The sequence below is a fragment of the Hypomesus nipponensis genome, chromosome 1 (assembly GCF_054491055.1).
Source record: "Hypomesus nipponensis isolate SF chromosome 1, ASM5449105v1, whole genome shotgun sequence".
Lineage (NCBI taxonomy): Eukaryota > Metazoa > Chordata > Actinopteri > Osmeriformes > Osmeridae > Hypomesus > Hypomesus nipponensis.
In genome coordinates, this window is record NC_140361.1 from 13122115 (window position 1) to 13144909 (window position 22795).

The 22795-nt window shown below is 45.3% G+C and overlaps 5 protein-coding genes and 1 pseudogene across 9 annotated transcripts; 2 read left to right on the plus strand and 4 right to left on the minus strand.

Moving 5' to 3' along the window:
* Positions 1-183: 183 nt before the first annotated feature.
* Positions 184-5448, minus strand: xiap (X-linked inhibitor of apoptosis). 2 transcript variants are annotated; one of them, XM_084695602.1, is made up of 9 exons: positions 5430-5448; positions 5056-5167; positions 2990-3254; positions 2329-2878; positions 2118-2217; positions 1919-1994; positions 1750-1789; positions 1441-1632; positions 184-1212 (listed from the first exon to the last, which is right to left on the minus strand). In XM_084695602.1, the coding sequence occupies exons 3-9, from the start codon at positions 3227-3229 to the stop codon at positions 1022-1024; spliced, it is 1389 nt and encodes a 462-aa protein (XP_084551728.1). In that variant the 5' UTR covers positions 3230-3254; positions 5056-5167; positions 5430-5448; the 3' UTR covers positions 184-1021. The 2 variants fall into 2 exon arrangements, with proteins under 2 accessions (XP_084551728.1, XP_084551736.1); XM_084695610.1 differs by lacking the exon at positions 5430-5448 and having other exon boundaries at positions 1110-1212; positions 1407-1632; positions 5056-5182.
* Positions 5449-5999: 551 nt separating this feature from the next.
* On the plus strand, positions 6000-6701 carry LOC146302638 (uncharacterized protein C21orf140-like; annotated as a pseudogene).
* A 491-nt stretch (positions 6702-7192) lies between these two features.
* On the minus strand, positions 7193-9562 carry psmd10 (proteasome 26S subunit, non-ATPase 10). Of its 2 annotated transcripts, XM_084695653.1 has the most exons (6): positions 9341-9561; positions 9108-9206; positions 8838-8984; positions 8431-8597; positions 7835-8030; positions 7193-7692 (listed from the first exon to the last, which is right to left on the minus strand). In XM_084695653.1, exons 1-5 carry the CDS (start codon positions 9458-9460, stop codon positions 7877-7879), a joined length of 687 nt encoding a protein of 228 aa, XP_084551779.1. In that variant the 5' UTR covers positions 9461-9561; the 3' UTR covers positions 7193-7692; positions 7835-7876. The 2 variants fall into 2 exon arrangements, with proteins under 2 accessions (XP_084551779.1, XP_084551771.1); XM_084695645.1 differs by having other exon boundaries at positions 7193-8030; positions 9341-9562.
* A 118-nt stretch (positions 9563-9680) lies between these two features.
* On the plus strand, positions 9681-11052 carry nxt2 (nuclear transport factor 2-like export factor 2). Its single transcript, XM_084695666.1, has 4 exons — positions 9681-9844; positions 10396-10482; positions 10586-10730; positions 10841-11052. Exons 1-4 carry the CDS (start codon positions 9830-9832, stop codon positions 11023-11025), a joined length of 432 nt encoding a protein of 143 aa, XP_084551792.1. The 5' UTR covers positions 9681-9829; the 3' UTR covers positions 11026-11052.
* A 113-nt stretch (positions 11053-11165) lies between these two features.
* acsl4a (acyl-CoA synthetase long chain family member 4a) lies at positions 11166-19592 on the minus strand. 2 transcript variants are annotated; one of them, XM_084695624.1, is made up of 15 exons: positions 19490-19592; positions 17624-18085; positions 17277-17454; positions 16558-16667; positions 16016-16154; positions 15691-15841; positions 15370-15493; positions 15194-15265; positions 14877-15016; positions 14567-14739; positions 14195-14269; positions 13867-14055; positions 13566-13680; positions 13299-13456; positions 11166-12704 (listed from the first exon to the last, which is right to left on the minus strand). In XM_084695624.1, exons 2-15 carry the CDS (start codon positions 17978-17980, stop codon positions 12547-12549), a joined length of 2139 nt encoding a protein of 712 aa, XP_084551750.1. In that variant the 5' UTR covers positions 17981-18085; positions 19490-19592; the 3' UTR covers positions 11166-12546. The 2 variants fall into 2 exon arrangements, with proteins under 2 accessions (XP_084551750.1, XP_084551757.1); XM_084695631.1 differs by lacking the exon at positions 19490-19592 and adding an exon at positions 18498-18616.
* A 927-nt stretch (positions 19593-20519) lies between these two features.
* Positions 20520-22706, minus strand: pin4 (protein (peptidylprolyl cis/trans isomerase) NIMA-interacting, 4 (parvulin)). Of its 2 annotated transcripts, none has more exons than XM_084695696.1 (4): positions 22540-22706; positions 22100-22170; positions 21347-21466; positions 20520-20925 (listed from the first exon to the last, which is right to left on the minus strand). In XM_084695696.1, exons 1-4 carry the CDS (start codon positions 22565-22567, stop codon positions 20767-20769), a joined length of 378 nt encoding a protein of 125 aa, XP_084551822.1. In that variant the 5' UTR covers positions 22568-22706; the 3' UTR covers positions 20520-20766. The 2 variants fall into 2 exon arrangements, with proteins under 2 accessions (XP_084551822.1, XP_084551814.1); XM_084695688.1 differs by having other exon boundaries at positions 22407-22541.
* Between the last annotated feature and the right edge of the window lie 89 nt (positions 22707-22795).

Here is a 22795-nt window from a genome sequence, read left to right on the forward strand (position 1 = left end):
AAGGACAATTTAATGTATAGAAAACAAAATATATCTTTACTGTTAATCATCTATGTTCTTATTTTATTTTGCATTTATTTATTCCATCACATTGTGACCTGTTGTCATTTTATCAACTAATCCACTAACCCATCACTTACCTGTGGAAAATGCCCAGCCAGTAAACATGTCACAAAGAATTGCTTAATCATGATTGTTTATTGTACACTCGTGGTAAAGCAAGTGATAAAGTAACATATTACAAATGAAAGGGGCATTTCTGGAACATAATTTAAAATGAGGAATGAAAGAATGAGGAATCATATTGTCTGATGATGCACACCAAATTAAATATAAACATTCTTAAGTGGAGTTAGCTACTTAGAAAACATATAACACAACAGAAGAAAATGCACATAAAACATTTAAAAAATCTATAATTATGCCCACTTGTCAGCAGGCCAGTGAGAAATGAATAACCCACAACTGGGAGGGACACTGTTGTAAAAGACATGCACCCTGACTTAATTACTCCCCTTCTAAAAATGCTTCAATTAACTTGTATCTATGAGGATATGGTTATATGGTAAACAGAAATGATCTGATAGTTAAATTGAGGAAAGGACACACAACAAACGCAATGAGAAGGCACAACAGGCGAGAGCTGTGGTGGAACATTGCCATGTAAAGACCCATTCATCAATACCCAGTATGCCTTCCAAATAAGGCAGTTCTGTATTTACAAATGATTAGTGTAAATGCAATCAAAATATTCATTATTCGAATTTTTCTATATACAGTGGGTTCCGAAATATAATACATCTCTATATACATTCATTATGTTTTAAAATGACAAGCCTGGCTGCAGAACTGTATGTGTTTCAACCAACTAGCTCTGACGTCATCAACACCTTCAAACCAAGCACAAGATAAGAGACATAGCAAGTTAGCACATACAACTCTGCAGCTCCAGTAGGCTGTGTTAGTGTCGATAGGTGCAGATCGGTGCAGGAGCAGCATTTTCAAAGTGTCATAGGGCCTCTTAGGAGTAGGTCTTGATCTTTTGAGTGATGGTCCCACAGCAGATGGGACACTTGCTGAGGGACTCGGAGCATTCCTTGCAGGTGACGAGGTGCCCGCAGGGGATAAAGACGATGCACGTGTCTCTGTCCATGCACACTTTGCACTGTTTTTCCCTCTGCAGCTTCCGTAGTTTCTCGAGGGGGTCGTCACCTGAATGAGACGTACAGAAATGGACATATTTAGCATTGACAGTAGCTGTGGTATTGGGGATTTTCTGAAAACCCTATTCAACACAAGCCTTCCTGAAGGCATAGCTCCTATATTGTTGTATGCTACAGTTAAGACGATAGAGGGGGGAAAAATCGAAAGTAAGTAGAGCAAGTGGCATTTCCTTGAGACCTGACCTTTGCTTGTGTGTGCACCACATGAGACACACACCTTCTTGTTCGTTGGACACCGGTGATTCGCTGTCCGGGGCGCGCTTAAAGCAGTCATGTAACAGGGCCTCCAGGGTGCTATAGCCATCTCCAGTCTTCTGGATCTGCCCCAGGATGGTTTTCTCCACCAGGCAACCCTCCAGGCCCATCTCCAGGGCCTTCTGGGCCATGGGTGACAGCAGCACCTGGGGATCTACAGGGAACACAGCCAACAGAACACAGACGGAGGCTCAGGCATGGCAGGGAACAGTCTATGGATGAAGAGAAAACGGTTCGTCTCATGCGGAAAGCAAAGGTCATCCACACTCACCGTGGCCATGGCTTGAAAATCCATTGTGATGGCGTGATGCCTGGGAATTCAATAAAAAGAAGAAAAAGGATTTGACAGTATTGAAACTGGGTGATGATTAACAATGAATCTGTTGACGTCATGTCTGTAAAATTTGGGCTCCAGTTAGCGTTACAAACCGATGACTTACAGTGTTCCTTTGTGGGGACTGTAGTTGAACATTGTTGACAAACTCTGGTCCTTTCTCCGCCAGCAGGAAGCTGCACCTGTTTCAAATACAAAGAAAGACTCTCGCCATTAGAGCTTGTAAGAGCTGTGGGCTCCACTCAGAGCAATAGAAGCTCTAGGATGTAGGGTTAATAAAAGGCAGTGGTGCTGTGTGTGTTTACCCAGGGTAATGTTTGGCATGCTCCTCCCAAGGATCCTCCTCCGGCTGCCAGCCCTTCAGACCGCCTCCGCAGCGGAAACACGACACTTTGTCTGGAGCTCCTGCAACCAACACGCGCGCGCACACACACACACACCATCACTTTCTAGAGAACAAGGACTTGCTTTTCGTATTCAAACCATCCTTCTTGGCTCAGCCTCTGCATCAGCTACCTGTGCTGTAGAAGCCTGCCCTGGCCAGCCTCTCCGGGTCAACGGCGACCTGGATGTGGGCGAAGCTGCCCAGCCTCTCCTCAAAGCTCTCCATGGGGACGTGGGGCGCAGTGCGCCCCCTGCTCACCCGCTCCTCCTCTGCAGCGCCCTGGGAGGGCACGTTCCCCACATCGTGCCCCAGGATGAAGTAGCAGTTGGGGAAGTACTTGGAGTGCTCCCCCCAGGCCGTGTCCCCGGCCTCCCAGCCCGACAGCATCCCTCCACAGCAGAAGCACAGCACCCTGTCGCCCTCCCCGGCGCTGTAGAACCCGGCCTGGGCCAACTCGAGTGGCCTCACCGGGGTCTCGGAGCGCCACGCGTCGAAGGTCCTCAAGCGGGAGTCTTCGTCGCTCATTTGGGGGGCTATGGGGTACGTGGACTCGTCCACCACCTCTCCCGTCCGCAGGCGGAACTCCCTGTCCTCCGCCTCCTCGTTGTAGGGGGAGCCGTTGGTGAGCGCCGGGACGTTGTATCGATAGGTGCAGCTCAGGAACTTGCAGGTCGGGGAAACCTAGAGCAGAGGGGATGAGGAGAGAAGTTTGCCAGCTGTACCCAGAGGACAAATCTTCGGAATGCACCTTAGCGCCGGAGGTGTCATCGTCGCTAGCGTCGTCAGCGGTACCTCCAGGTGCCTCTCGACGGGAGTGTCCCCGCCACACCAGTTCTCCACCGTCTTCTGGCAGCTGAAGCAGCGGACCCGGTCGGCGTGGCCCGTAAAGTAGAACCCGGCCCGGGCCAGCCTCTCTACTGACACCTGCTGGGCCAAGGTGGAACCGCGGAACGAGTCCAGACGAGAGTCCATCATGGACCAGTCAATGGAGTGGTCTGCCTCCAGGTCACCATCTCCTCTGAGGCCTGACATTCTGAAGGACAGTCAGGGGAGGGAGCTACGGAAATAGAATTTGATGATTTAAGAGCAAAGGAGAAAGTACAATCCAGTACAATTTTATAAATAACTACACAAACGACAGATCTGAGGTTGATGCTCTAGAGAACACTGTGACCACTATAATAAAGAAATCCCAGCCCTCAAAACAAACAAACTTAAATAAATTGTGTACATTGTTTATAAAAAATGCAAAAGGTCAGGAGAGGATGCTATAGTGTCTGTCTGCAGATTGCAACACTGCCCTGGATTTGGGGCGCTGTGCCTTTAAGAGTGGCAGAGGGATTGTGCTCACATGGAGGCGTTGGCTGCTGCATGTGAGAGATGGGGGGGGGAGTGAAAAAGCAGGTTTCGTTCTCACTAGAGCCTGTGTAGATCAATGACTATCCTGTCAAACAATGTGTGGGTATGGGGAGTGCCGGGAACATGACGATCCTATCAAGCATGCTCCTCTGAAAGGAATTTCACAAGTGATCTTAATTTGCCCTGTGGACACTTCAATTACTGAGCAGTGAAAGGGTTCTTCTATCTTTATGACTAAAAACACATCCGTTTTTTAAATCGATACGGTAAACATCTGGGCTGTGAGAGAGATAAATATATGATGTATACATTCTACAAGCTATACAAGCATACAAGCTAGTGACAGTAGCTTAATTTGATCAAACATGACAGCACTATAAACATAGAGTGATGATACAGACAGTGGCACAGAACCAGTGAAGGTTCCTCCCAGAAGGACAATGTACAGAGTTCTTGTTGCTGACACACCTCACCTCAGACAGGTTTATACCCACCCACATGGAGGGACAGTCCCCCATCGAAATATGCTGAACTGAACTAATGCTAAACTTCCCTTCCAGCAGGAGGTATTTTCTAGAAATGTTGCTTCATTTTGTGGGATTGCCCCTGTCTGTCAATGTCACTCTATAAAGTTTCCCTTTAACAGTTATGGGGGTGGCATTACTTTGTGGGTGAGAATGACACCGTACAGTGTGGCTGAAACAAGGGTGATGATAAATAATGATATATTTATCAAGCAGATGCTTTAATCCAATGAGTGATCCAGGAAAGATCTTGTAGACAACAGAATACTTCAGAATCAGGGCTTTCCACACGTCCACACTTTGCAAAACTCCCCTACATTTCCTTCTGGAGATGCAACCAATCCCAACTGAACCCAGATAAGAAGATGGATGCATCAGCTAACTCCATATTGATCTCTTGTCAATATTACTTTTTGGACCTCCACGATGGAACAGACGAATTAGGGTTAAAGAAAAAAAGACTAACACGCCAATTGGAAGGCTGCCTAGTCGTGGAGGTGGCACTGGTGTAGTCCTTGTCATAATGACCACTCAAACTGAATTGTCTGGACAAGAAAAATCTAGAAGGATCACAAAGCTTTTAGTCCGGGTAAACGATAGAGTACAATAGATGCGCGTGTCAACAGAGTAAATGACAGACTATAGTGACAGCTGGGACGATTCCTGCTAAGTCTGATTACTGAGTTAAGCATTATTCAATGCCATTCATGACTTAATGTGCAAAAATACCATCGTGTTGCCTAACGCTAGGTTATATGTTTTCACTAAAACTGTCATTATCTTACTATTTGCCGTATGTATACCCCTTGATCGTCGCTTTGGCTTCGACAGTTGCCTGGGTGGTGAGCCAACATGAACGAATGTGTTTGTTTGTGCTAGCTAGGTAGTCTAGCCTAGCTAGCAAAAAGAAAAAAATGCAAGCTAGCAATATAACAAACAACATTAAATATAATAGGAAAATAAATAGATTCTTACATCCGATAAGCTCTGCGCCTGTTGAATTTAATCTCGGTCCAAAACAGTTCCTTGGACTTCAACTGTGTCCTCTAGGACAGCAATCTCCGAACGAGTAAATGTTGCTGCGACCCTGTAGACAGGAAGTACATTTAACCTAGCAGTCCAGTGCGCACCAGTCTCAGCGCAACTTATCTGATCCCAAACATTTCTGACGTACTCGGGTCAGATCATTAGAAAAGGATTGAAGATTCCCAAAGATAAAATATCAAATAAATGATAATAAATTAATAATATAATAAATAATAATAATAAAATATAAAATACAGATTACACCATTAAAATACACCCTAATCTTCATTGAAATGAATTCTGATAACAAATTGCATATTCACCTCTCAATCAACAATTTTGCATCGAACAGATCTAGTAAGATTTATCCACAGAGGGACTATATTCTCGGAGTATGGACATGAACAGGAAACAATAGAGTACAATCTAATTGTGAGGTCACGCTATGCCAAGGCGGGGAATTTTATAATGCAAAAAGAGGAAATGGTCATGAGTGGAAAATACCGTTACAGTCTCAACAGAGAGTCTAGGGTTGGCATTTTAAAGGGATCTGAGCCTACACCTCATTCGTGAAAGGCTCAAGCGAGACTCAGATCCGCATTGAAACTGTTGGCATACATCCGATTCTGTGACCTTAATCATGGCGTGTTTCCCCATTCGTAGACCTACACGTCCGTTTCCTCTGTGCCCAGTTGATTAGCTTGATCTCAGAATCCGATTGCATTACAACACAGAACTGACAGAACTGTGCATTTATGTGATCGTAACAAATGTTTACGATTTCACTTATATACCTTTTTGTATACGCTCTAGCCTACTTGAAATATAATGATCTTAATTTAATTTGCCCTCACAACAGAGGCCTAACGGCCTAAAGGAGTGTGTCGTCTATTATGAGGTAACATAAACTCATTGTGTCTATCATGAAATTCGGGCAAAATGTCGCGTCGAAAAACCACGGCCTTTATACAGCCTGTCAAGGCATGATAGTTTGTTTGAAAATGCACTTGAGGCTGCTTAAACTTCTACAATTGATGTGGAACAGGACTACTAATATAGCGGCTCTCAGTGCACTCCATACATCCGTGATATCAGAAAGCTGCAAAGCAATGGATTCTATAGGGTTTACGTTGGCGAGACTGAAATTCCAGAGTCTTATCACCGGGGACATCATTAGGCCTACATCACTGAATATCACTGAATACCGACAAACCAGGGGCCTCCTCCATGCAGGCGGCCTTAAGGGATTAGTGCCGTGGAATTACAAACTTGTATTTAACTGCAACCGAAAGTCTCACCGATTAAACCATCTGCTGAGATATTTGAGGAATTATGCTACAGTTTGAGAGAGAATTACGGAAAATGTGCAAATGTGGTCGATCCACACAACTCGGGCTTCGATACGTGGGTATGCATCGGGTTCTTGGATGATTTTTCATCAAATGCCTTCGGACCCGGTGGAATTTACACTCATAACTTGCTGCCACTCGATAGCGCGTTCTTACGGCCACGAATTTTTCCAATGCGCGCACTTGAGTCCTCTGAACAGTGAGTGGTCTACAGTCAAGTGGTTTGCAAACAATAACCGAGGGTAATACTCTGAGACCATCTACGACCATGACACTCGGCATAAATTCGTCTACTGGATTGAACTAATGGAAGGGGCTTTGAAAATAATGACCAATGGGAAGAAGCCGGCGATAGATTATGGAAAAATGAGAGCGTTTACCTCAATGACTGACTGTGACATTAATGGTGTACCCAACCAAACTCTGAGTTTACGTCGTAGATTAACAATTGAAGTGCTGAACAAGAAAGCATGACAAGCGTCCAAATTCATTTCAGAACCTACTCAAACCTGCCACTTTTTCCTAGATTGATATAAACTGTCTGACCTTAACCTAAAACACTAATGAATGTTAAGGCCTAATAAGAATATACTGATGGGGTTTCCAACAAGTCAATTAGCCAAGCCATAGCATAATATTTACAGGTAAGCTATAGTTAGTTGGGTGAAAATGATCATCACTTATACAAATATGGCATGCAACATTATCTATGCAAAATTGAGACCAAGAGAAAGAAACAATATTGGCCTTTTATTTTGGTTGGAGGAAAATCTGTTTGAATAGGAGGGTGGCCAGACCAATCTGCCAGAGCAAATACAACATGAGATAATGAAAACTGAGAAGTGGTGAATACTTTAGAAGCACAGGCCTGTTTATTGGGCACAGTTATAAAATATTTTTTAAAGGATCAGAACACACAACTTGGAATGAAAAAGCAATGACAGGTAAACTGTTTTCAAGAGAAGTCTATTGTTTCAACAACACACATGTACATATGGTGATTAATTTAATCAAGCCATAAATAACATCATGAAGCAGTAGACATTTTAAAACATGCTTTTTAGAGACTCAAACTTGAATAGTTTCCAACTTCATACAAAATAGATTTCTCATCACCACGGTCAGGTTTAAGCCTCAGATTCCTCCTGTCAGGAATACTCTTTCAAGCGAAAAGTCCAACTCAGCCCACAGTGGCTAACCCTCATCTTCTGTCCTTCATTTGAACTGATCTATAGTCCTGCATGGTAAAGAGAAACCAAATCTCAACTTGACTTTCAACCATCATGCAAGCTAAATCTTATCCTGATGAAAGGAAAATGAGGGAAAGGGTAGAGGGCCGACAGGGAGTAGACATGGTAGCTAAGGAGAGAAGAGAGAACCTGGACGTGACCAGACTTAGATCTCTGAAGCTCTCCTGCAGGTCATCCCTCAACGATCCTGCGCAGCAGTGTGCCCAGGCCTCCTTTGGCCACCTGCAGAGGAGTCTTCTCCTCCTTGTTCTCGATGTAGATGCTGGCTCCGTGCTCCACCAGCAGCTTGGCTGCCTCCACACGCTCTTCATCACAGGCCAGGTGGCTGAGGAAAAACCCCACACAGTTTGTGGTATAGAGCAGAATTCAACCACATCCAAAGAACCGGGAATTGTTGTCAATGTTTGACGCTCAAGCTAGAGCTAGATCTTTAAATGGTTCTTAGCATGAATAGTAATGCTACACCTCCACAAGACCCAGATCTAACTGGACATGAGCCAATTCCCAGAGTTTATGTTGCTGTCTCTGAAGCATCATGCTCTAGGGCTCTTAATAAATTCCACTTCCTAATGTGTGTGTTTAAAAAAAAGATGTGCCTTAAAATCAGGTGCCATTCAATTGACTTTATCGATCCCAAAGGCAATTCAAGTGTTACCCACCTTTTAGAAAGTTCTTCTGGATAAATAAAGTTAATTGAATTGGACGGCTTCACTTCCTGAACTTACAGTGCTGTGTTGCCCTCTGAGTCCTGGATGTTGGTGGAGGCACTCTGCTGTAGAAGCAGCTGGATCATGCGGTAGTTGCCCTGGGCTGAAGCTCTGTGGAGGGGAGTGGACTCCAGCTTGTTTGTGGCATTGGGGTCAGCCCCGTTTTCCAACAATACAAGGGCTATCTGATAAGAAGCACGACAGTGTTAAGGATTTTATCTATATAAATATAGGCTTTTATACTGTCCCGACCATCAAGATTAGTTCATCAGAGATATCTGATTTTTGGGTTAATCTGTTCAAAGATACAGGTATTTATACTAAACTACAGCAAAATGTGATATTTGTTTATACAGTCATACAGCTGAATAATATGTTATAGGTTGACATATGTTGGTGAAAGGGCACTGGGGTGCCAGGAGTACCTCATATCTGTCTTTAGAGGCGGCATAATGCAGAGGAGTGCAGCCATTCTGGTTTACAGAGTTCAACTGGGCTCCTTTTGATATTAGAGACTTGACTATGTCTTCTCTGCCTGCAGATGCTGCTATGTGGAGGGGAGTCCAAGAGGCCTGAAACGAAAGGACCATTACTGTCAAACCTTGCAAGTCATAATCTCATAATTTGCTTTTTCCCCAGTAAAGTCAGAGTTGCCACATGTAAAGTAACCAGAGATGCATTTGCATGGAATTTACATCATCTTTCAGGTCCACTTCAGCTCCTAGATCCAACAGGAATTCCACAATATTGGTGTGTCCAGCAGAACATGCCCAGTGTAAAGCTGTTCTGTGATCCTGATTAGAGAGGAGCAGAAATTAACGATATAATGAGACCGGTGGTCAGAATTTTTACTTAAAATAAACAAGCTAGCTCATACTGTAATGATACAGCATTCTGACTGAACTTGGGATAAACAGTGATGACTTACTTGGTCCGTTTTAGATGCGAGTGACTTATCAGTTAAAATTAATTTCTTCAGTTGGTCAAACTGACCTATGTAGGCCAGATTGCAGACTTCCACATTTGATACTGACCCTTCCATTGTCATCAATTGCACCACTATCTATCTGAATCCTTTACTATTTTTAAGACAAAAAGTCATCAACATGACTCAGGATATTGCGAGATTTTACTTCCGTAAGATAAACGGCTGTGACCTGAGTAACATTTCAGAATAAAAGCGTTAGCGCGATTGTTAATTTGCTGACTTGCACCCTGCGCTGTCATAGAACCTTTATTTTGATGAAAGTATATTCCAGAAAATCATTCGAGATTTTTTTTCTACGACCACAAGCGAAACATTTCCACTCTAGATGGGCACAGAACCAACCCCATCGTTTCTTATAAAACAACCTATACACAAATAAACATATATTTCTTAGTTACGAGGGGACAGCATTCTAAAACCCACACAGACATGGCGGCAACAGTTGTAAGTTTGCTAGTTTAAATCTCCCGTTTCGAGTATATACGTTAGAGCTAGCCATGTTAGCTTGGCAGCTAGCTAGCTAGGCTAGTTAACCAGAAACTTATCTGTGGGTTGCTAGAGAGCTAAGCTGTGTTTTCTACATGCGCTAGAAGCCAGTTCTCATGTTGAGATAGTACGTTAGAAATAGCTGATATTCCTAGCATTCAATGTAGCCAACTGCTGTTGTCTACACGGTCTTCCCCCTGCCTTATCAACCCGACCAATTTATGATAATCCCGCTACTATAATTTGCGACCCACACAGGGCTTTATCAACCTTTTCTGCCAATAGCCACTATCACTTATCAATCAATGGCCTGCCGTTACTGCCAAACAACTACCGGGGCCTAGTCTTTGACAAAACTATTTAATTCAGATATAAGACTCTTGAGTTAACTTTGGAAAAATATACACATTGGCCATTCCTGCCTATTCCAGGACATGTATGGTTGAGTTCAGAAGTAGACAAAGAACAGTCCAGTAAGGCTAAACCCCTGCCTCAAATCTCCATTCTAGGACTTCAGGACCCATGTTGACCAGTCATGCAGGTACTCAGAGGAATTTGTCAACATTTATTATGACTGCATGGACAAGAAGAGGCGGGTAAGTGACAGCATCCTGACAATTATTCTGCTACCTTCTCCTTGTCCTGTTTAACGATTTGCTCCAAGGTGTATGACCACTGTGCTGTATGCATTTGATATAGAACCTGACTCGTCTGTATCTGGACAAAGCAACTCTGGTGTGGAATGGAAACGCAGTGTCAGGCCACAACGCTCTTGGAGAATTCTTTGAGTCACTTCCATCCAGCGAGTTCCAGGTGCACACGCTGGACTGTCAGCCAGTACATGGTAAGGCTGAGTTTACTGACTAGTGGGCTATACACATCCAACCATACCATATTTGGAAGCCTTTTGCATGTAGTTGTAATGCAGTTTCTTCTTCTTCTTGTCTTTCACAGAACAAGCAACCCAAGGGCAGACTACGCTGCTTGTGGTCACTGTAGGAATGGTGAAGTTTGATGGGAACAAGCAGAGATACTTTAACCAGAACTTTCTCCTGACGGCACAAGCTTCACCCAACAGCGATCAACCTGTTTGGAAGATCGCAAGTGACTGCTTCCGTTTCCAAGACTGGAACAGCTGAAATAACCTGTGGCCACCGTTTCTCTTTTCTCTCTTTTCTGTATGTATCCATATCCCATTTTAGTGAAAAGCTTCAAGTTGTAATATGTAAAGTATACTGTGTGCCTATTTTATTTTATAAATAAAAAAAATACAAAGAGGTATAATAAAAAAAACAACAACATTTATTCATCATAATGTAACCCTTTGACAAATTATGGAAAACAGGAAATGCTCAGTGAAGAATATACACTGTACTTTGAGGGTATACATTTACATACCTGTCTTAACCCCATTCACAAAATTCACAATAAGGAAAAACAAAATCTTTGGGGTCTAAATTGCACACCTAACTGATGACAGACTGTTTCACAGTAGCACAGTTATCCTTGTAACTGCTTCAGTAGGATACAAAGTAGTAGTATGCCTTTTCTTGTGCTGGAACAATTTTAGATGCACATAAATAGTCTAGATACAAAAATGCACATAAATAAGTCTAGAAAGATCCCATACAGATACTCATTGCCAATTAAATATATTAAATATAGTCTTCCTGAGTCATTTAGGATTTTATGTGTCATCTGACAGTCAAAAAACAGCAAAACACAATACACACATAAGCAATAATATCATGGCTGGCCAGAACAAAATAGTGCAATTTGGTGGTGTGGCTTTATGCAGATATATGGTTCTTCAGTTGTAGTGCTAAATAGGCTGGAAAGTGTTGACAATGCATCCTGCCTGTTTTTTCAAGGTCTGAAGGTCTGTTTGTTTACCAGCATGATAGTGGACCAGCTAAATCCTCTTAAATACTACCCTACTTCAAATCCTTCAGTCCTTTCAACAGTCTAACCCTATCTAAACTTCACACAGATTACATGTGTGTACTGCAGTGTGAGTGAGTGGCGTTGGAAGGCACAGTAACATCCCCACTCCTGTTCTACCAACAGGGGGCAGCACACACCTGCAGCTCAGTTGGTATTGTGCCACCACCCACGCACGACAACGACAGGCAGCAAGAAAAGGGGAGAGGATTAACCAAGCAGAGGCAGATCATATTTTAAAATACAATAAGTTACATGAGGATGGCCTGTGTGTGTTCTAAAACTTCCATGGAACGTTGAAGGTTCCACTTTACGTCCCTGAAAGTTGAGGATTACTGCATCTCTTGTCAGGCTCCAAGGATATGTGATTTTCAACAACACCCTTCCAACCTACTAGCAAGGGCAGACTGTACAGAAACAGTGAAGGGCAGCACAGAGCTCGAAATACCCTTCATACCAGGAGAACAAAAACACAAGTTTACAAAACCAACAATGATTAGGATCTCCGCATGGAAGGTTTTAAGAGATCCATATCATACTTCGCAGCATTCCAAATTAAACTTAGATCAGACCAAGTTTCAAGCCTCCAGCAAATGAGGGACCTTCATGTTCGGGCGGTGATCCTATTTAAATATACAAGGCGTGCAGTGAAGATTGAAACGCGTACATGTGCACACAAAACAAATGATGGCGAGTCATGCGTTGGGCTGGCCTGCTCCTCACTTCCCCCCGTACATTCTCTCTATGTGGTGGAGATAGTGGTTCTTCAGCTCCTTCCTCTTCAGCTTGAAGGCGTCTGTGACCAGGCCTGTCTCGGGGGTCCACGGCTCAGGACTCAGGTGGACCTTCACGGGAATCTCAAACCTCTGCAGCTTGACTGGAGGAGGGGGCAGAGGGAAGGTGTGAAGAGTCAATGCAGGGCCTGTGCCAACTTGGATTGGAGTGTACAATGTATTTGTCATATGCACAGTACCACACAGGTCATTCACGGCAATGGAATTCTTATAACAAGGCAAGGTAACAGCCATGTAGTAAAAGAATAATGGATGTAAAAAAACAGCAATAAAAGTAGAACCAGCAATAGCACAACAACAGCAAAACAAATAGTTATAATAACACAACAAAGTTGCTAGCGGCGGAAATGAGTGGATAGTTCCGCCTTAACAACACACGCCTGCCGCCTTGACTACGTTGTTTAATTTGTATTTTTATTAGCCATATTCGCCGTGTTTCCACCAGTTTTCTACCTTTCATTCCAACGGAATCCCTCCCCCCCCGGTCCATCAGTAAATCCCACCCTACCACCTTCACTAACACATTTTCTGTGGGAAACCATGGTATCATTTAGATTTACACCTCAAAAAGAAATTCCTTAACCAGATACTAATGTTGCTACTCTATTATACTACTATATTATACACTAACTGCTGATCGTTCCTGGTGACATGAGTGATATCGTGGCTGTTCTTACTAGAAGTGGCGACCTGACGAATCTCCTTCAGGACTTCGCTCTCCATGTCAGGGTGTGTACAGAGCTCCTCCCAGCTCCCCTCCACACCCCTCCGCCTGGCCAGGTCCGTCAGACTCTTCTGGTTAGGCACCACAAAGCTGATCACATAGTTCTGATCACTGTGGGGGAGGGGGAGGGGGGGCAGAGGTGAGAGGTGAAGGGTTAGAGATATGATGGCATAGTTCACGGGGATGTCCAGGGATGTCACTCGCAGGGTGTCAGCCTCACCTGTTGGCGAAGGCACAGATGTTGTCGACGAGCGGGCACGTCTTCAGAGAGGACTCCACTTTGCCAAGGGACACGTATTCCCCAGCCTGCAGCTTCACCAGGTCCTTCTTACGGTCTGACACAACACAAGACACGACCCCAAAAAATCACACACTCACCAGGAAGGAGAGCTTAAAGCCCCTCTTTGGAACGACGTCTTGTTTGAAGTATAAATAGTGTCTTTCCGTACAAAGGAAAGAAGACTGAGCTCGGTCTGAGCCGACGTGATGCGAGTGTGAATGCGGTTGTGCGCGGTACGTACCCACTATCTGCAGACAGCCGTCTGAGTGGATCTCTCCCACGTCCCCAGTGCAGAACCACCTCTGTCCACTGTCGTCCACAAAGAAGTCCTGGTTGTTACACTCCTTCCCATAGTAACCTATGGTGACGTTGTGACCACCAATCAGGATCTCCCCACGTGGGTGGGGCTTGTCCTGGGTGGTGTAGCCTCCTGGAGGGGGGACAGGGGGGACGGCTCAGTAATTGAAGGACAGATTGGGACATCTTCGTGGTCATCTTGATCAACGATGAATCATCCTAAATCGTCAAGGAGCATCGCGAGTCTGTGTGTTGGAGTGAACGAACGATACCTTCCAACCAGTCTCTGAGTTGGACCTCGCAGCATTTTAGCGGCGACCCCACCCGTCCCGTGGTGTAATCTTCCACTGTACGAACGGAGACAGAACCCTGACATGAGAACCTAAACTCCCCCACAAAAAAAAAACTGCTACGGTTCGCAGCCACACAAAGGATGCCTGTTGTTGCTTTTGAATCCTCTTTCCACCTCCTTCTCCCTTCATGACCTCCCTCCCCCGGCATCCCTCCATCCCTCCCCCCTCCCCCCTCCCTCCCCCCCCCGGCATCCCTCCATCCCTCCCTCCCCCCCCCCCCATCTCCCCCCTCCCTCCCTCCCTACCTCCCTCCCTTCCTCCCCCCGCCCCCCCATCTCCCCCTCCCCCTACCCAGCGTGATGGTGCCGGCGCCGCAGGTCTCGGTGAGCCCGTAGCCCTGGCCCACGGGGCAGCAGAAGCAGGCGTTCATGAAGAGCTGGGTGGCGGAGGAGAGCGGAGCCCCGCCGGACAGCATCAACCTCACCCGGCCTCCCAGAATGCTCTTCACCTTACGGAACAGCAGCCTGGGCGCGTGGGCGGGCAGAACAGCCAGAGAGAGAGAGAGAGCCACACAACCATCCCAGTCAACACACACGGTAATCAACGTGCATTCATTGTTTATTGGGCATCTACCGCGTTTCGGTGTCGCGCAAGTCCTTACACGTTGCAGAGCGGCGCGTCGTAGCCTTTCTTCATCTGCTCCAGCTTGTAGTTGTAGCCCAGTTTGAACAGAGTCTTCTGAACGTAGCTCATCTCCTCGACTTTGCTCATCACACCTTTGTGAATGCGGTCCAAGATTTCCTGGTTTTCAAGCAAACAGACATACTGACCGACCGAAGTAGCGGTGTTCAGAGAGCAAATACAGAGAGAAAGATACAGTGGAAGAGAGATACATTGAGAGGAAGAGAAGAGATACAGTGAGAGGAAGAGAAGCGACACAAAGTAACAGAAAGAGAGAGAGGGGGGATGAGGTCTTACTGGTACAGCGGCCATCAGGGTCGGTCTGAGCACAGTGCTGTCCCCCTTGCAGCCTCGCTTGATCTTGGTGGACTGAGGAGGGACACAAGAGAGACAAACATGACGCTAACCCAATCAGCCCGGAGGGCTGCAGGGGTCGGTTCCGCCCCCGGACGCACTCTGCTGGCGTTCATTACCTGGTCAGACAGGGTCTGCGGGGAGGAGTACCCGATCCGACATCCGTAAGCCACGCACGAGATCTCTGCAGTCAGCTCCAGCACGTGAGCCAGGGGCAGGTAGGCGATGTAGGTGTCTTTAGGTCTGTGTGTGTGGGGGGGGGGGGCGACACACAGAGTGAGGGATTGTGGGATTGTTCGAGGCGGGGAACAGCAAGCTGAGGGACGTAACAAATGCAAAACAGAAGCAAACAAATGCCAAGACAAATAGCACAATAGCCAGGATTGTGATGGCCATGGATTGGATTCATAAGCAAATACGCTCAGCGTGATGCTACCCACCCCAGTCCAGGTATTCGATCGCACTGGCCTGTCATGCCAGCGATCAGGTTGCTGTGGATGATCATGACTCCTTTGGGCCGGCCGGTGGAGCCGCTGGTGTACATCACCACAGCCAGGTCTGAGGGCTGGGGCCTCACCACCACCCTGTTCACTGCAACACAAACAGCCACGCGATCAAATCAGCCGGCACAGCAACACAGGCAACCTATCGGCGGACAGCCTTCATTAGCTATGTCTCTGGGGAGGAAGAGAAGCTTCGCGCAGAGCTCCTGAGAGCTTACTGCATGTAAGGGGGGGGGGGGGGGGGTCTCGTTCGGGGACTCACGGTTGTCGGGCTGCGCCCCCAGCTGCTCCACGGCGTGCATGGTGCGGAGGGCCAGTCCAGGCGGGTAGCCCTCCGCGCTGAGCTTCGCCTGGTCCACACAGATCACATGCTCCAGCCCGGGGATCTGAGGGAGCATGCCCTGGGGGAGGGGGGGGGGGGAGGGGGGGGGGGAGGTCGCACGTCACACCAGAACACCAGCTGTACAGGAAGCACCTGTCACCACGGCGCCGTGGTGCTGTCGAGCAGCTCCACTACACGATGAGACGGCAGGCTTGTGCTGCAGCACTCTTGCTCGACACTTTTCACCCGGAAATACTACGTCATCTCAGTCCATATCTTTCAGCCAATGAGTAATCGAGGCATGGTTCCACTTCCTAGTTTCTACTCATTTATCAATATATTATAAATGTATTTATAGTTTTATGTATTTAATGGGAGCATTTTTTTCAATGCTATAAAAAAAATCTAAAGAGTCAGCTATATATATATATATAAAGCTCCTGCTCTTCTCGATTTAAGGTGATGTGGAAGTTCCATCTCACCTTTAGTTTAGTCTCCAGCAGTTCCACACTGGTTATGAGGTGAGTGACCCGGGTCTCATTCAGGCCAAACGCCACTGCCTCCTCTCCCAGGGAGGCGTAGAACGTAACCACTGCAGGAAACAGAACCAGAAGAGGAGGCTGCTGTTTACCTAGCCAATCATGTGGTCCTCAGATAAGCAGCTCAAGTTCATGTGGTTCAAATGTCGTTTCCCTTCCATCGACCCTCTGAACTCCCAGCCCTACAAGACATCTACATGTCCTTTGTAGAAGCCTTCTGGCAGGTGATACCAAAGTATTCGGTCTCGCACATGCAGACTGGACAACAGTTTCTTTCCAAGGGCCATCAGGCTTCTGAATGGACATTGATATGGGCATTGATGCACTACTCACTAGCCACTTTACACACTGTCACTTTCAGCTACTGGTTGCACTATCAGCAATATTGCATGATTGTACTTGTCTTAGGTTAGTATAGGTCTATAAGGTTAGTATAGATTAATATGTGTATTAGAGGTGACGTACACTGTATTGAACATTATTTGTATATTAGGAGGTCTACTATATTTTAGCTTATCATAGATGTAATCTATGTTCTGTGTACTTGTATGTCATGTTATGCCAGCTTGCTTTGCGTTGTCTTGTCCCTAGAATTTCAGTGCCCAGTCTGACCCTGTGTTGTTCTGTGCGTCTGACAATAAAAGACTTGAACTTGAACTCACAAGGGAAGTTGTGTCTGAAGCAGGCCTGGGCGGCTATCATCCACTCTGCTCGGGTTTCACAGAAGATGGCCACGGTGCTCCTGGGCTCCAGACCTAACGCTGCCAGCCCGCTGCCAAAATGAGTCACCCTGGATTCCACTTCTTGGTAGGAGAGCCAACTGTACTCTCCAAGAATGAGCTGGCAGAAAAGGAAGAGGTGTCACTAACACTCAAAGGACAGCTGAGTGGTTTGTGTTCAGGGTGTACTTCTGACCACTTTGTTCAACAATACGACAGATCAAATCAAACGGTGAAAATATGTATGAAATGAATACATTTCGAAAAAAAGAAATCATCTCCCTGCATACCTTTTTGAACACCTTCCCACTAGGTTGAGTCTCATTCTCGTGCTTCAGGACCTCTCGGATGCCCAGGCAGTCCGCCTGACCAAACAGCTGCACTGCCCTATCAAACAGCTTATCCAGCGTGTCCTTCCCAGGGAAGTCCTCCCTAACCAGGGTCTGGAAGCTATCCACGGTGCGGTACGGCCCCTGGGCACAGCCCGTGGTGGAGCGGGCCTTGGCCGCGCACACCCTGGCCTTCCTCTGGGCTGCGCCTGATAGGACGTACCAGGGCAGGAACGAGATCACCGAGTAGAGCCACACGAGGAGGTGCACTGGAAGTAGGAGAAGGGACTGGAGGGGAGAGTCAGTCTGGAGGTCCATGCTAGCCACAGCAAGGAGCGAGGGGCTGTGGGACTTCAAAAGGGGGCTGACTTTGGGATGAAGATCTCTAGACAACGTCCACCTGGAGGAGACTTAGGCCCAATGCTGGAAGATGAGAGAAGGAAATCATATAAGATGAAGCAGGGTCAAGTCAAAACAAACAGCAAGCATGTGGAGCGAGCTCGTTACTGTGTGCGTCAGTATTTTGACTCGATGTTCTGCTGAAAATATCATGTGATATCCATGCCGCAGTAATGAGGAAGCGACACATTTCCACGGGCACAATAACTCAAAGACAACAATCGGAGGTCAACAGAGATCCACGCTAGGTCTAGTTATTACTAACATTAACATGTCCACAGTATCACAGCTAGATACAGAGAAGACAAGGTCATATGTGAGTTTGCTTTAACACACTGTTATCAAGAAGAATGAAGGCAGCAGAAAAGGTTCAAACAAAGGGGATTTAAACTACAGAAACACTAGAAGGAAACAGATTCCTCAGTGACATACACACCTCTCTTGCCGAACACCAACATCAACACCTTCTACGTCAGACCAAGTTCACTTTCCTGGTCATATATAGGGAGTACACCACAACACTGTTGACTCGCTTCCTTCGCCTGCATCCTTCAATGAGTCCTTGCCCCCTGCAGCAGTGAGGTAGGACCTAACAGTCATGCTAAACTAAAGGACAGGTTACAGAACCGGAAGGTATAGCCATACCAACATTGAGACACACCCCAATGGCCAACAGTCCAAGCCCTTTGGACTGAAGAGGATAGAGCCTGTCAACCAATGACATCAGCCTCCCAGCTCACCCCACTAACAGGCCATATGATAGGCCACTCTGGGGCATCCAGTCTCAGCTATACATAGCCCAACCGGGTGAAAACCAACAGCACTGATCCAATTATCGATCTTTTTATAATCCTATCAATTCAAACCTGTTTCTAGGATAGACACCATTACATATAAAAAGGTTAAGAGATGCACAATAGTGAGGTAAATGCATGAGGTTGGACCTATGCAGGAGCCGGTTCCTCATCACCATAATATTTATTACTGAACACTGTTAGCAAACAAACAAGTGGAAAATCGGAAAAAAGCGTCAGTATTTATTATTTGTTATCAAATGTGTCAAACGACAAAGTGAAAGCAAATAAGAGTCAATAGCATGGAGCATCCTGCTTTCACTTAGAGTTTACTACAGTACGTAGATTGCTAAAAAATAAATACACTATAGCTCTGGCTGGACTCCAAATATCCGAGTGGAAGTGAATTGAAGTAACATGGTGAGATCCATTATATTTAGCTAACACACAAATTAACCAGTATTAACAGGCAACGTTATCAGCACCCTTGATGATGTTAGAAGACGTCATTGACAGACCACATGCATACTATTCAATTAAAGCCACTTATCTGTTAAAGGATAACAGCAACATTAATACGATTATTTTAACGTGCCAGTGATACATGGATTATCTGGCTGGGTTAAATTCTTACCTCAGGTAACGTTCGCCAATACAGATCAGCCAATGTCTTGTTAAGGGAAATGACCGAAAGTTACCTCGTCTGACCGGTTTGTAGGGGAACCCGGAAATACAACGTCATCTCATTCTATGTATTTCAGCCAATGAGCAATCGAGGCATGGTTCCTACTTCCTCGTTACTCATGCACGCATATTGATGCCATGGTCGTTTTCACCAAATGACCGCTTTTTTCAAATTAAGTTATGTATTAATTTAGCAGAATCTGGGTCTGCAGTTCAGGGCTCTACAATACAATTATACCGGATTATGTTGTAATGCTTACCAAATTACAAGTGTCCTAAATGAAACATTTAAAGTAGTAATTTTGGTTTAAGCATTGATGTACGGTATTTATATTACCGTACAGAAAGCTTTTGTGTTCAGTGATGTGGATCTGCTTTATAAAACGCTCTTGAAGGCGACAATGTACACTTAAAATGATAAGACAATGCCAGAAAGATGCGCATCCTTCATATGCGCATATTAGTTAATGTATGTCATGCATCCCTCTGCTACTCCTAATGTAGGGTAGGCTACTAAATTGAAGATGTACTAATTAATGTGTTCTAGATAAGCAGACAGGACAAACAAATGTGATGTACTGTCAGAGAAATTAAGAATGTAATGTTGTATTCTGAAAATACTGGTGCTTAGCATTCCTTGTCAGCAGAGAACCCCCTGACCTAAGCTGACCATTATTGTACTGGAGGTACCATGAATGTGTTTAACCCTATCTGTATTAAGTAAACCATCTGGTCAAGCCTAGGGTCAGAGAACTCTGTAGCATGCACGCTCTACCTCTGGGATTGATCACCTTGACATCTGATATGCAGGAGAGGGGACTTCTCACCAATGTTTAAATGCTCTTACATGAAGACTTGAGAACCAGACCACTTTGTATTGCAATCAGATTTGTCTCCTTACCGGCAAGCATTAAACTATTGTACCTTCTTTCAATCCGACGACTCTGTGCATTACTTGATAAAGAAATAATCTGAACATGTACACTGTGTGTCATTTATTGCTTATTGTCTATATAGATCCAACCAAATGTAAATAGTACATCAGAATTCAGAAAGCACAAGTTTTCCTTCCAAAGCACTGCCTTCCTGTTCCAATAAAACACACGTTGCACAAAACGTTTTGAAGAAAATGAAAAACGGCAGTATTTTTCTGCCCGCACCAAATGAATGATTCAGTCCAACCCTCTTCCCCAAATCCAGGTGTCCTGATGTGGAGTCTTTCTGTTCTCACTTCTTGCCCTCTACCATGATAATGTGGTAACCAAATTTGGTCTTGACAGGAGGGTCTGTGTACACAGGTTTGTCCATAGAGCTGATGGGCAGGGCGAACGCCGCGTCCTGGAAAGGCCCCACCATTGATCCCCTTGTCATCCACCCCAGGTCACCCTGTCATAAACATGAACAACAGTCACACACACCCATCTTTGACCAAAGATCGACATGGTCTGAATGCCGATCAGACAATAAAACACGGATTATTTCAAGATGATCTGTAAATGAGCGCAATGCAACATGGTTTCATACAAAAAAAAAAGGGGAGCGTATCGCCATCTAGTGGAACATTTTGGGTACAGCATATTTACACCCGACACACCAGGAGGTGAAGGTAAGCAGAACATCTGGACGCAGTGTTTTCATTTTCTAAGGACGTGCGGTGCATTCTCACACACCCAAGGACACCGTACACTGTATCCGCATGTGGCAGAGGAAGAGCAGGGTGCACGTGGGTACAGTAGCACAGTAGAATGACTAAACATCTATGTCCTACACCGGGATGTGTGTGATATGCGAGTGCTGGAATTCTTACTCCTTGTCTGGCTTTGTCTTCGCTGTACTGGGATGCTACCTCGCTGAATCGAATCCCTGCCTTCAGTTTCTCCATTGCCTCCATACTTTTGCCATGTTTTTCACATAAGATATGTCGCACCTAATACAGACACACCACCACACAACAGGGAAACACAATAATACATGATATGATCCATTCTTATTTTTAAGATTGGAAGCAGCCGGAAGCACCAGATATTCCCTCACTTTTCTAATGTGGGGATGCATTTATAAAAAGGATTTGATGAAGTCAAAACTATTTATGAAACTTGGAAACAGAATAGTAAGTCTTCATACTAAGTCTCTAAACACGGTCACTGTAAGCAAACATTCTGTAGGTTTTCACTGCAACACTAATCTGATTCTAATAATTACCTAGTTGATGTGTTAAATTGAGTTACAACTGGGGTTTGAGCAACAACCTACCGGTACAGTAGATAACTCTCCAGGAACAACGTTGGACACCACTACACCAAACAATGATCAGGGATGTCTAACCCTGCTGCAGGAGAACTACCTCCTGTACCGTTTTCCTTATACCATTCCTGCTCTACTGTATATGCCTCTGTTGACTACTGACAGTGACACACACGTAGCTTCAAAGAACTGGCTGTTATACTGGTTATCCAGGAGCTATAGCCTATAGCTGGATAGGAGCTGGCCTTCGTTTACAAGCTATCCACATCACAATCACATGAAAAGACTGTAACGCTGGCTAAAATTACCAAATTACCTTCACAGCAGTACCTCCTTTTGGGGTCTTCTCCTTCTTTTCTGTCTCCCCGCCTCCCGAGGCACCAGCACCTGGGCAACAGTAACTGTAATCGTCACTGTTTATTCAACATATGGCAGTAGGTTACATTGATCATGTGTGCTACTGCTAGCTAACTTGGCAGCATTCTGCTAGCCGAGTAGCTAGCTACAGTACTGTAGCTAGTAGTTAGCCTGAGATTGGGAACCAGACGATTCTGCGAGATACTTTGGCTCCAGTGTGCTAGATATTCCTAAAAACTAATAATAATATAGACAAGAGTCCTAACCTTTGCCACCCTTGCCACCTTTCCCTTTTGGTGGCATTTTGAACAAGTTTAAAACCAAAGCAAAGGGTACAAGCTATTCAGGTTGTGCTGTTTTGTCAGTTGGGCTTGTTATAAACTCGGTTTCTCATCTCACCACAACTGCGCAGAGCGCGCCACTGCATTTTTTACGTTTGCCAACAAGCCGTGTTTCCTATTCTGCACCCGTCATCGTACTTTTCGACCAGAAAACTTATGTCCTCGCCACAAAGGTCCACCGGTGCATGTGCACTAACATAGTAACTTTCAAATAAAACATTGTTTTCCCAGGAGCTTTTCTAACTGTTAACGTTTTGACCAATAGAAATGCGAGTTATAAAGGGGATGAGGCAAACTGGGTTACTATGGGAATG

Bases quoted from the DNA above. Each gene is read 5' to 3' on its own strand.
- xiap (XM_084695602.1), bottom strand. From the start codon at position 3,229: ATGTCAGGCCTCAGAGGAGATGGTGACCTGGAGGCAGACCACTCCATT. The intron at 2,218-2,328 runs GTAGCTGATGCA...TGTTGGTTGCAG, and splicing joins GGCAGGCTTCTACAGCACAG to GAGCTCCAGACAAAGTGTCG. The intron at 1,995-2,117 runs GTAAACACACAC...TATTTGAAACAG, and splicing joins CATGCCAAACATTACCCTGG to GTGCAGCTTCCTGCTGGCGG.
- psmd10 (XM_084695645.1), bottom strand. From the start codon at position 9,460: ATGACAATGGAAGGGTCAGTATCAAATGTGGAAGTCTGCAATCTGGCC. The intron at 9,207-9,340 runs GTAAGTCATCAC...CTCTCTAATCAG, and splicing joins TCGCATCTAAAACGGACCAA to GATCACAGAACAGCTTTACA. The intron at 8,031-8,430 runs GTAAGTTCAGGA...GTTTTTCCTCAG, and splicing joins TCAGAGGGCAACACAGCACT to CCACCTGGCCTGTGATGAAG.
- nxt2 (XM_084695666.1), top strand. The intron at 10,483-10,585 runs GTAAGTGACAGC...CATTTGATATAG, and splicing joins GCATGGACAAGAAGAGGCGG to AACCTGACTCGTCTGTATCT. The intron at 10,731-10,840 runs GTAAGGCTGAGT...TGTCTTTCACAG, and splicing joins GGACTGTCAGCCAGTACATG to AACAAGCAACCCAAGGGCAG.
- acsl4a (XM_084695624.1), bottom strand. From the start codon at position 17,980: ATGGACCTCCAGACTGACTCTCCCCTCCAGTCCCTTCTCCTACTTCCA. The intron at 15,494-15,690 runs GTGGGTAGCATC...CCACACACACAG, and splicing joins GATCGAATACCTGGACTGGG to ACCTAAAGACACCTACATCG. The intron at 13,681-13,866 runs GTACGTACCGCG...GTGTTGTGTCAG, and splicing joins CGGCTGTCTGCAGATAGTGG to ACCGTAAGAAGGACCTGGTG.
- pin4 (XM_084695688.1), bottom strand. From the start codon at position 22,443: ATGCCACCAAAAGGGAAAGGTGGCAAGGGTGGCAAAG. The intron at 22,171-22,406 runs GTTAGGACTCTT...ACTGTTGCCCAG, and splicing joins AGGTGGCAAGGGTGGCAAAG to GTGCTGGTGCCTCGGGAGGC. The intron at 20,926-21,346 runs GTAAGAATTCCA...TGTTTATGACAG, and splicing joins AAGACAAAGCCAGACAAGGA to GGTGACCTGGGGTGGATGAC.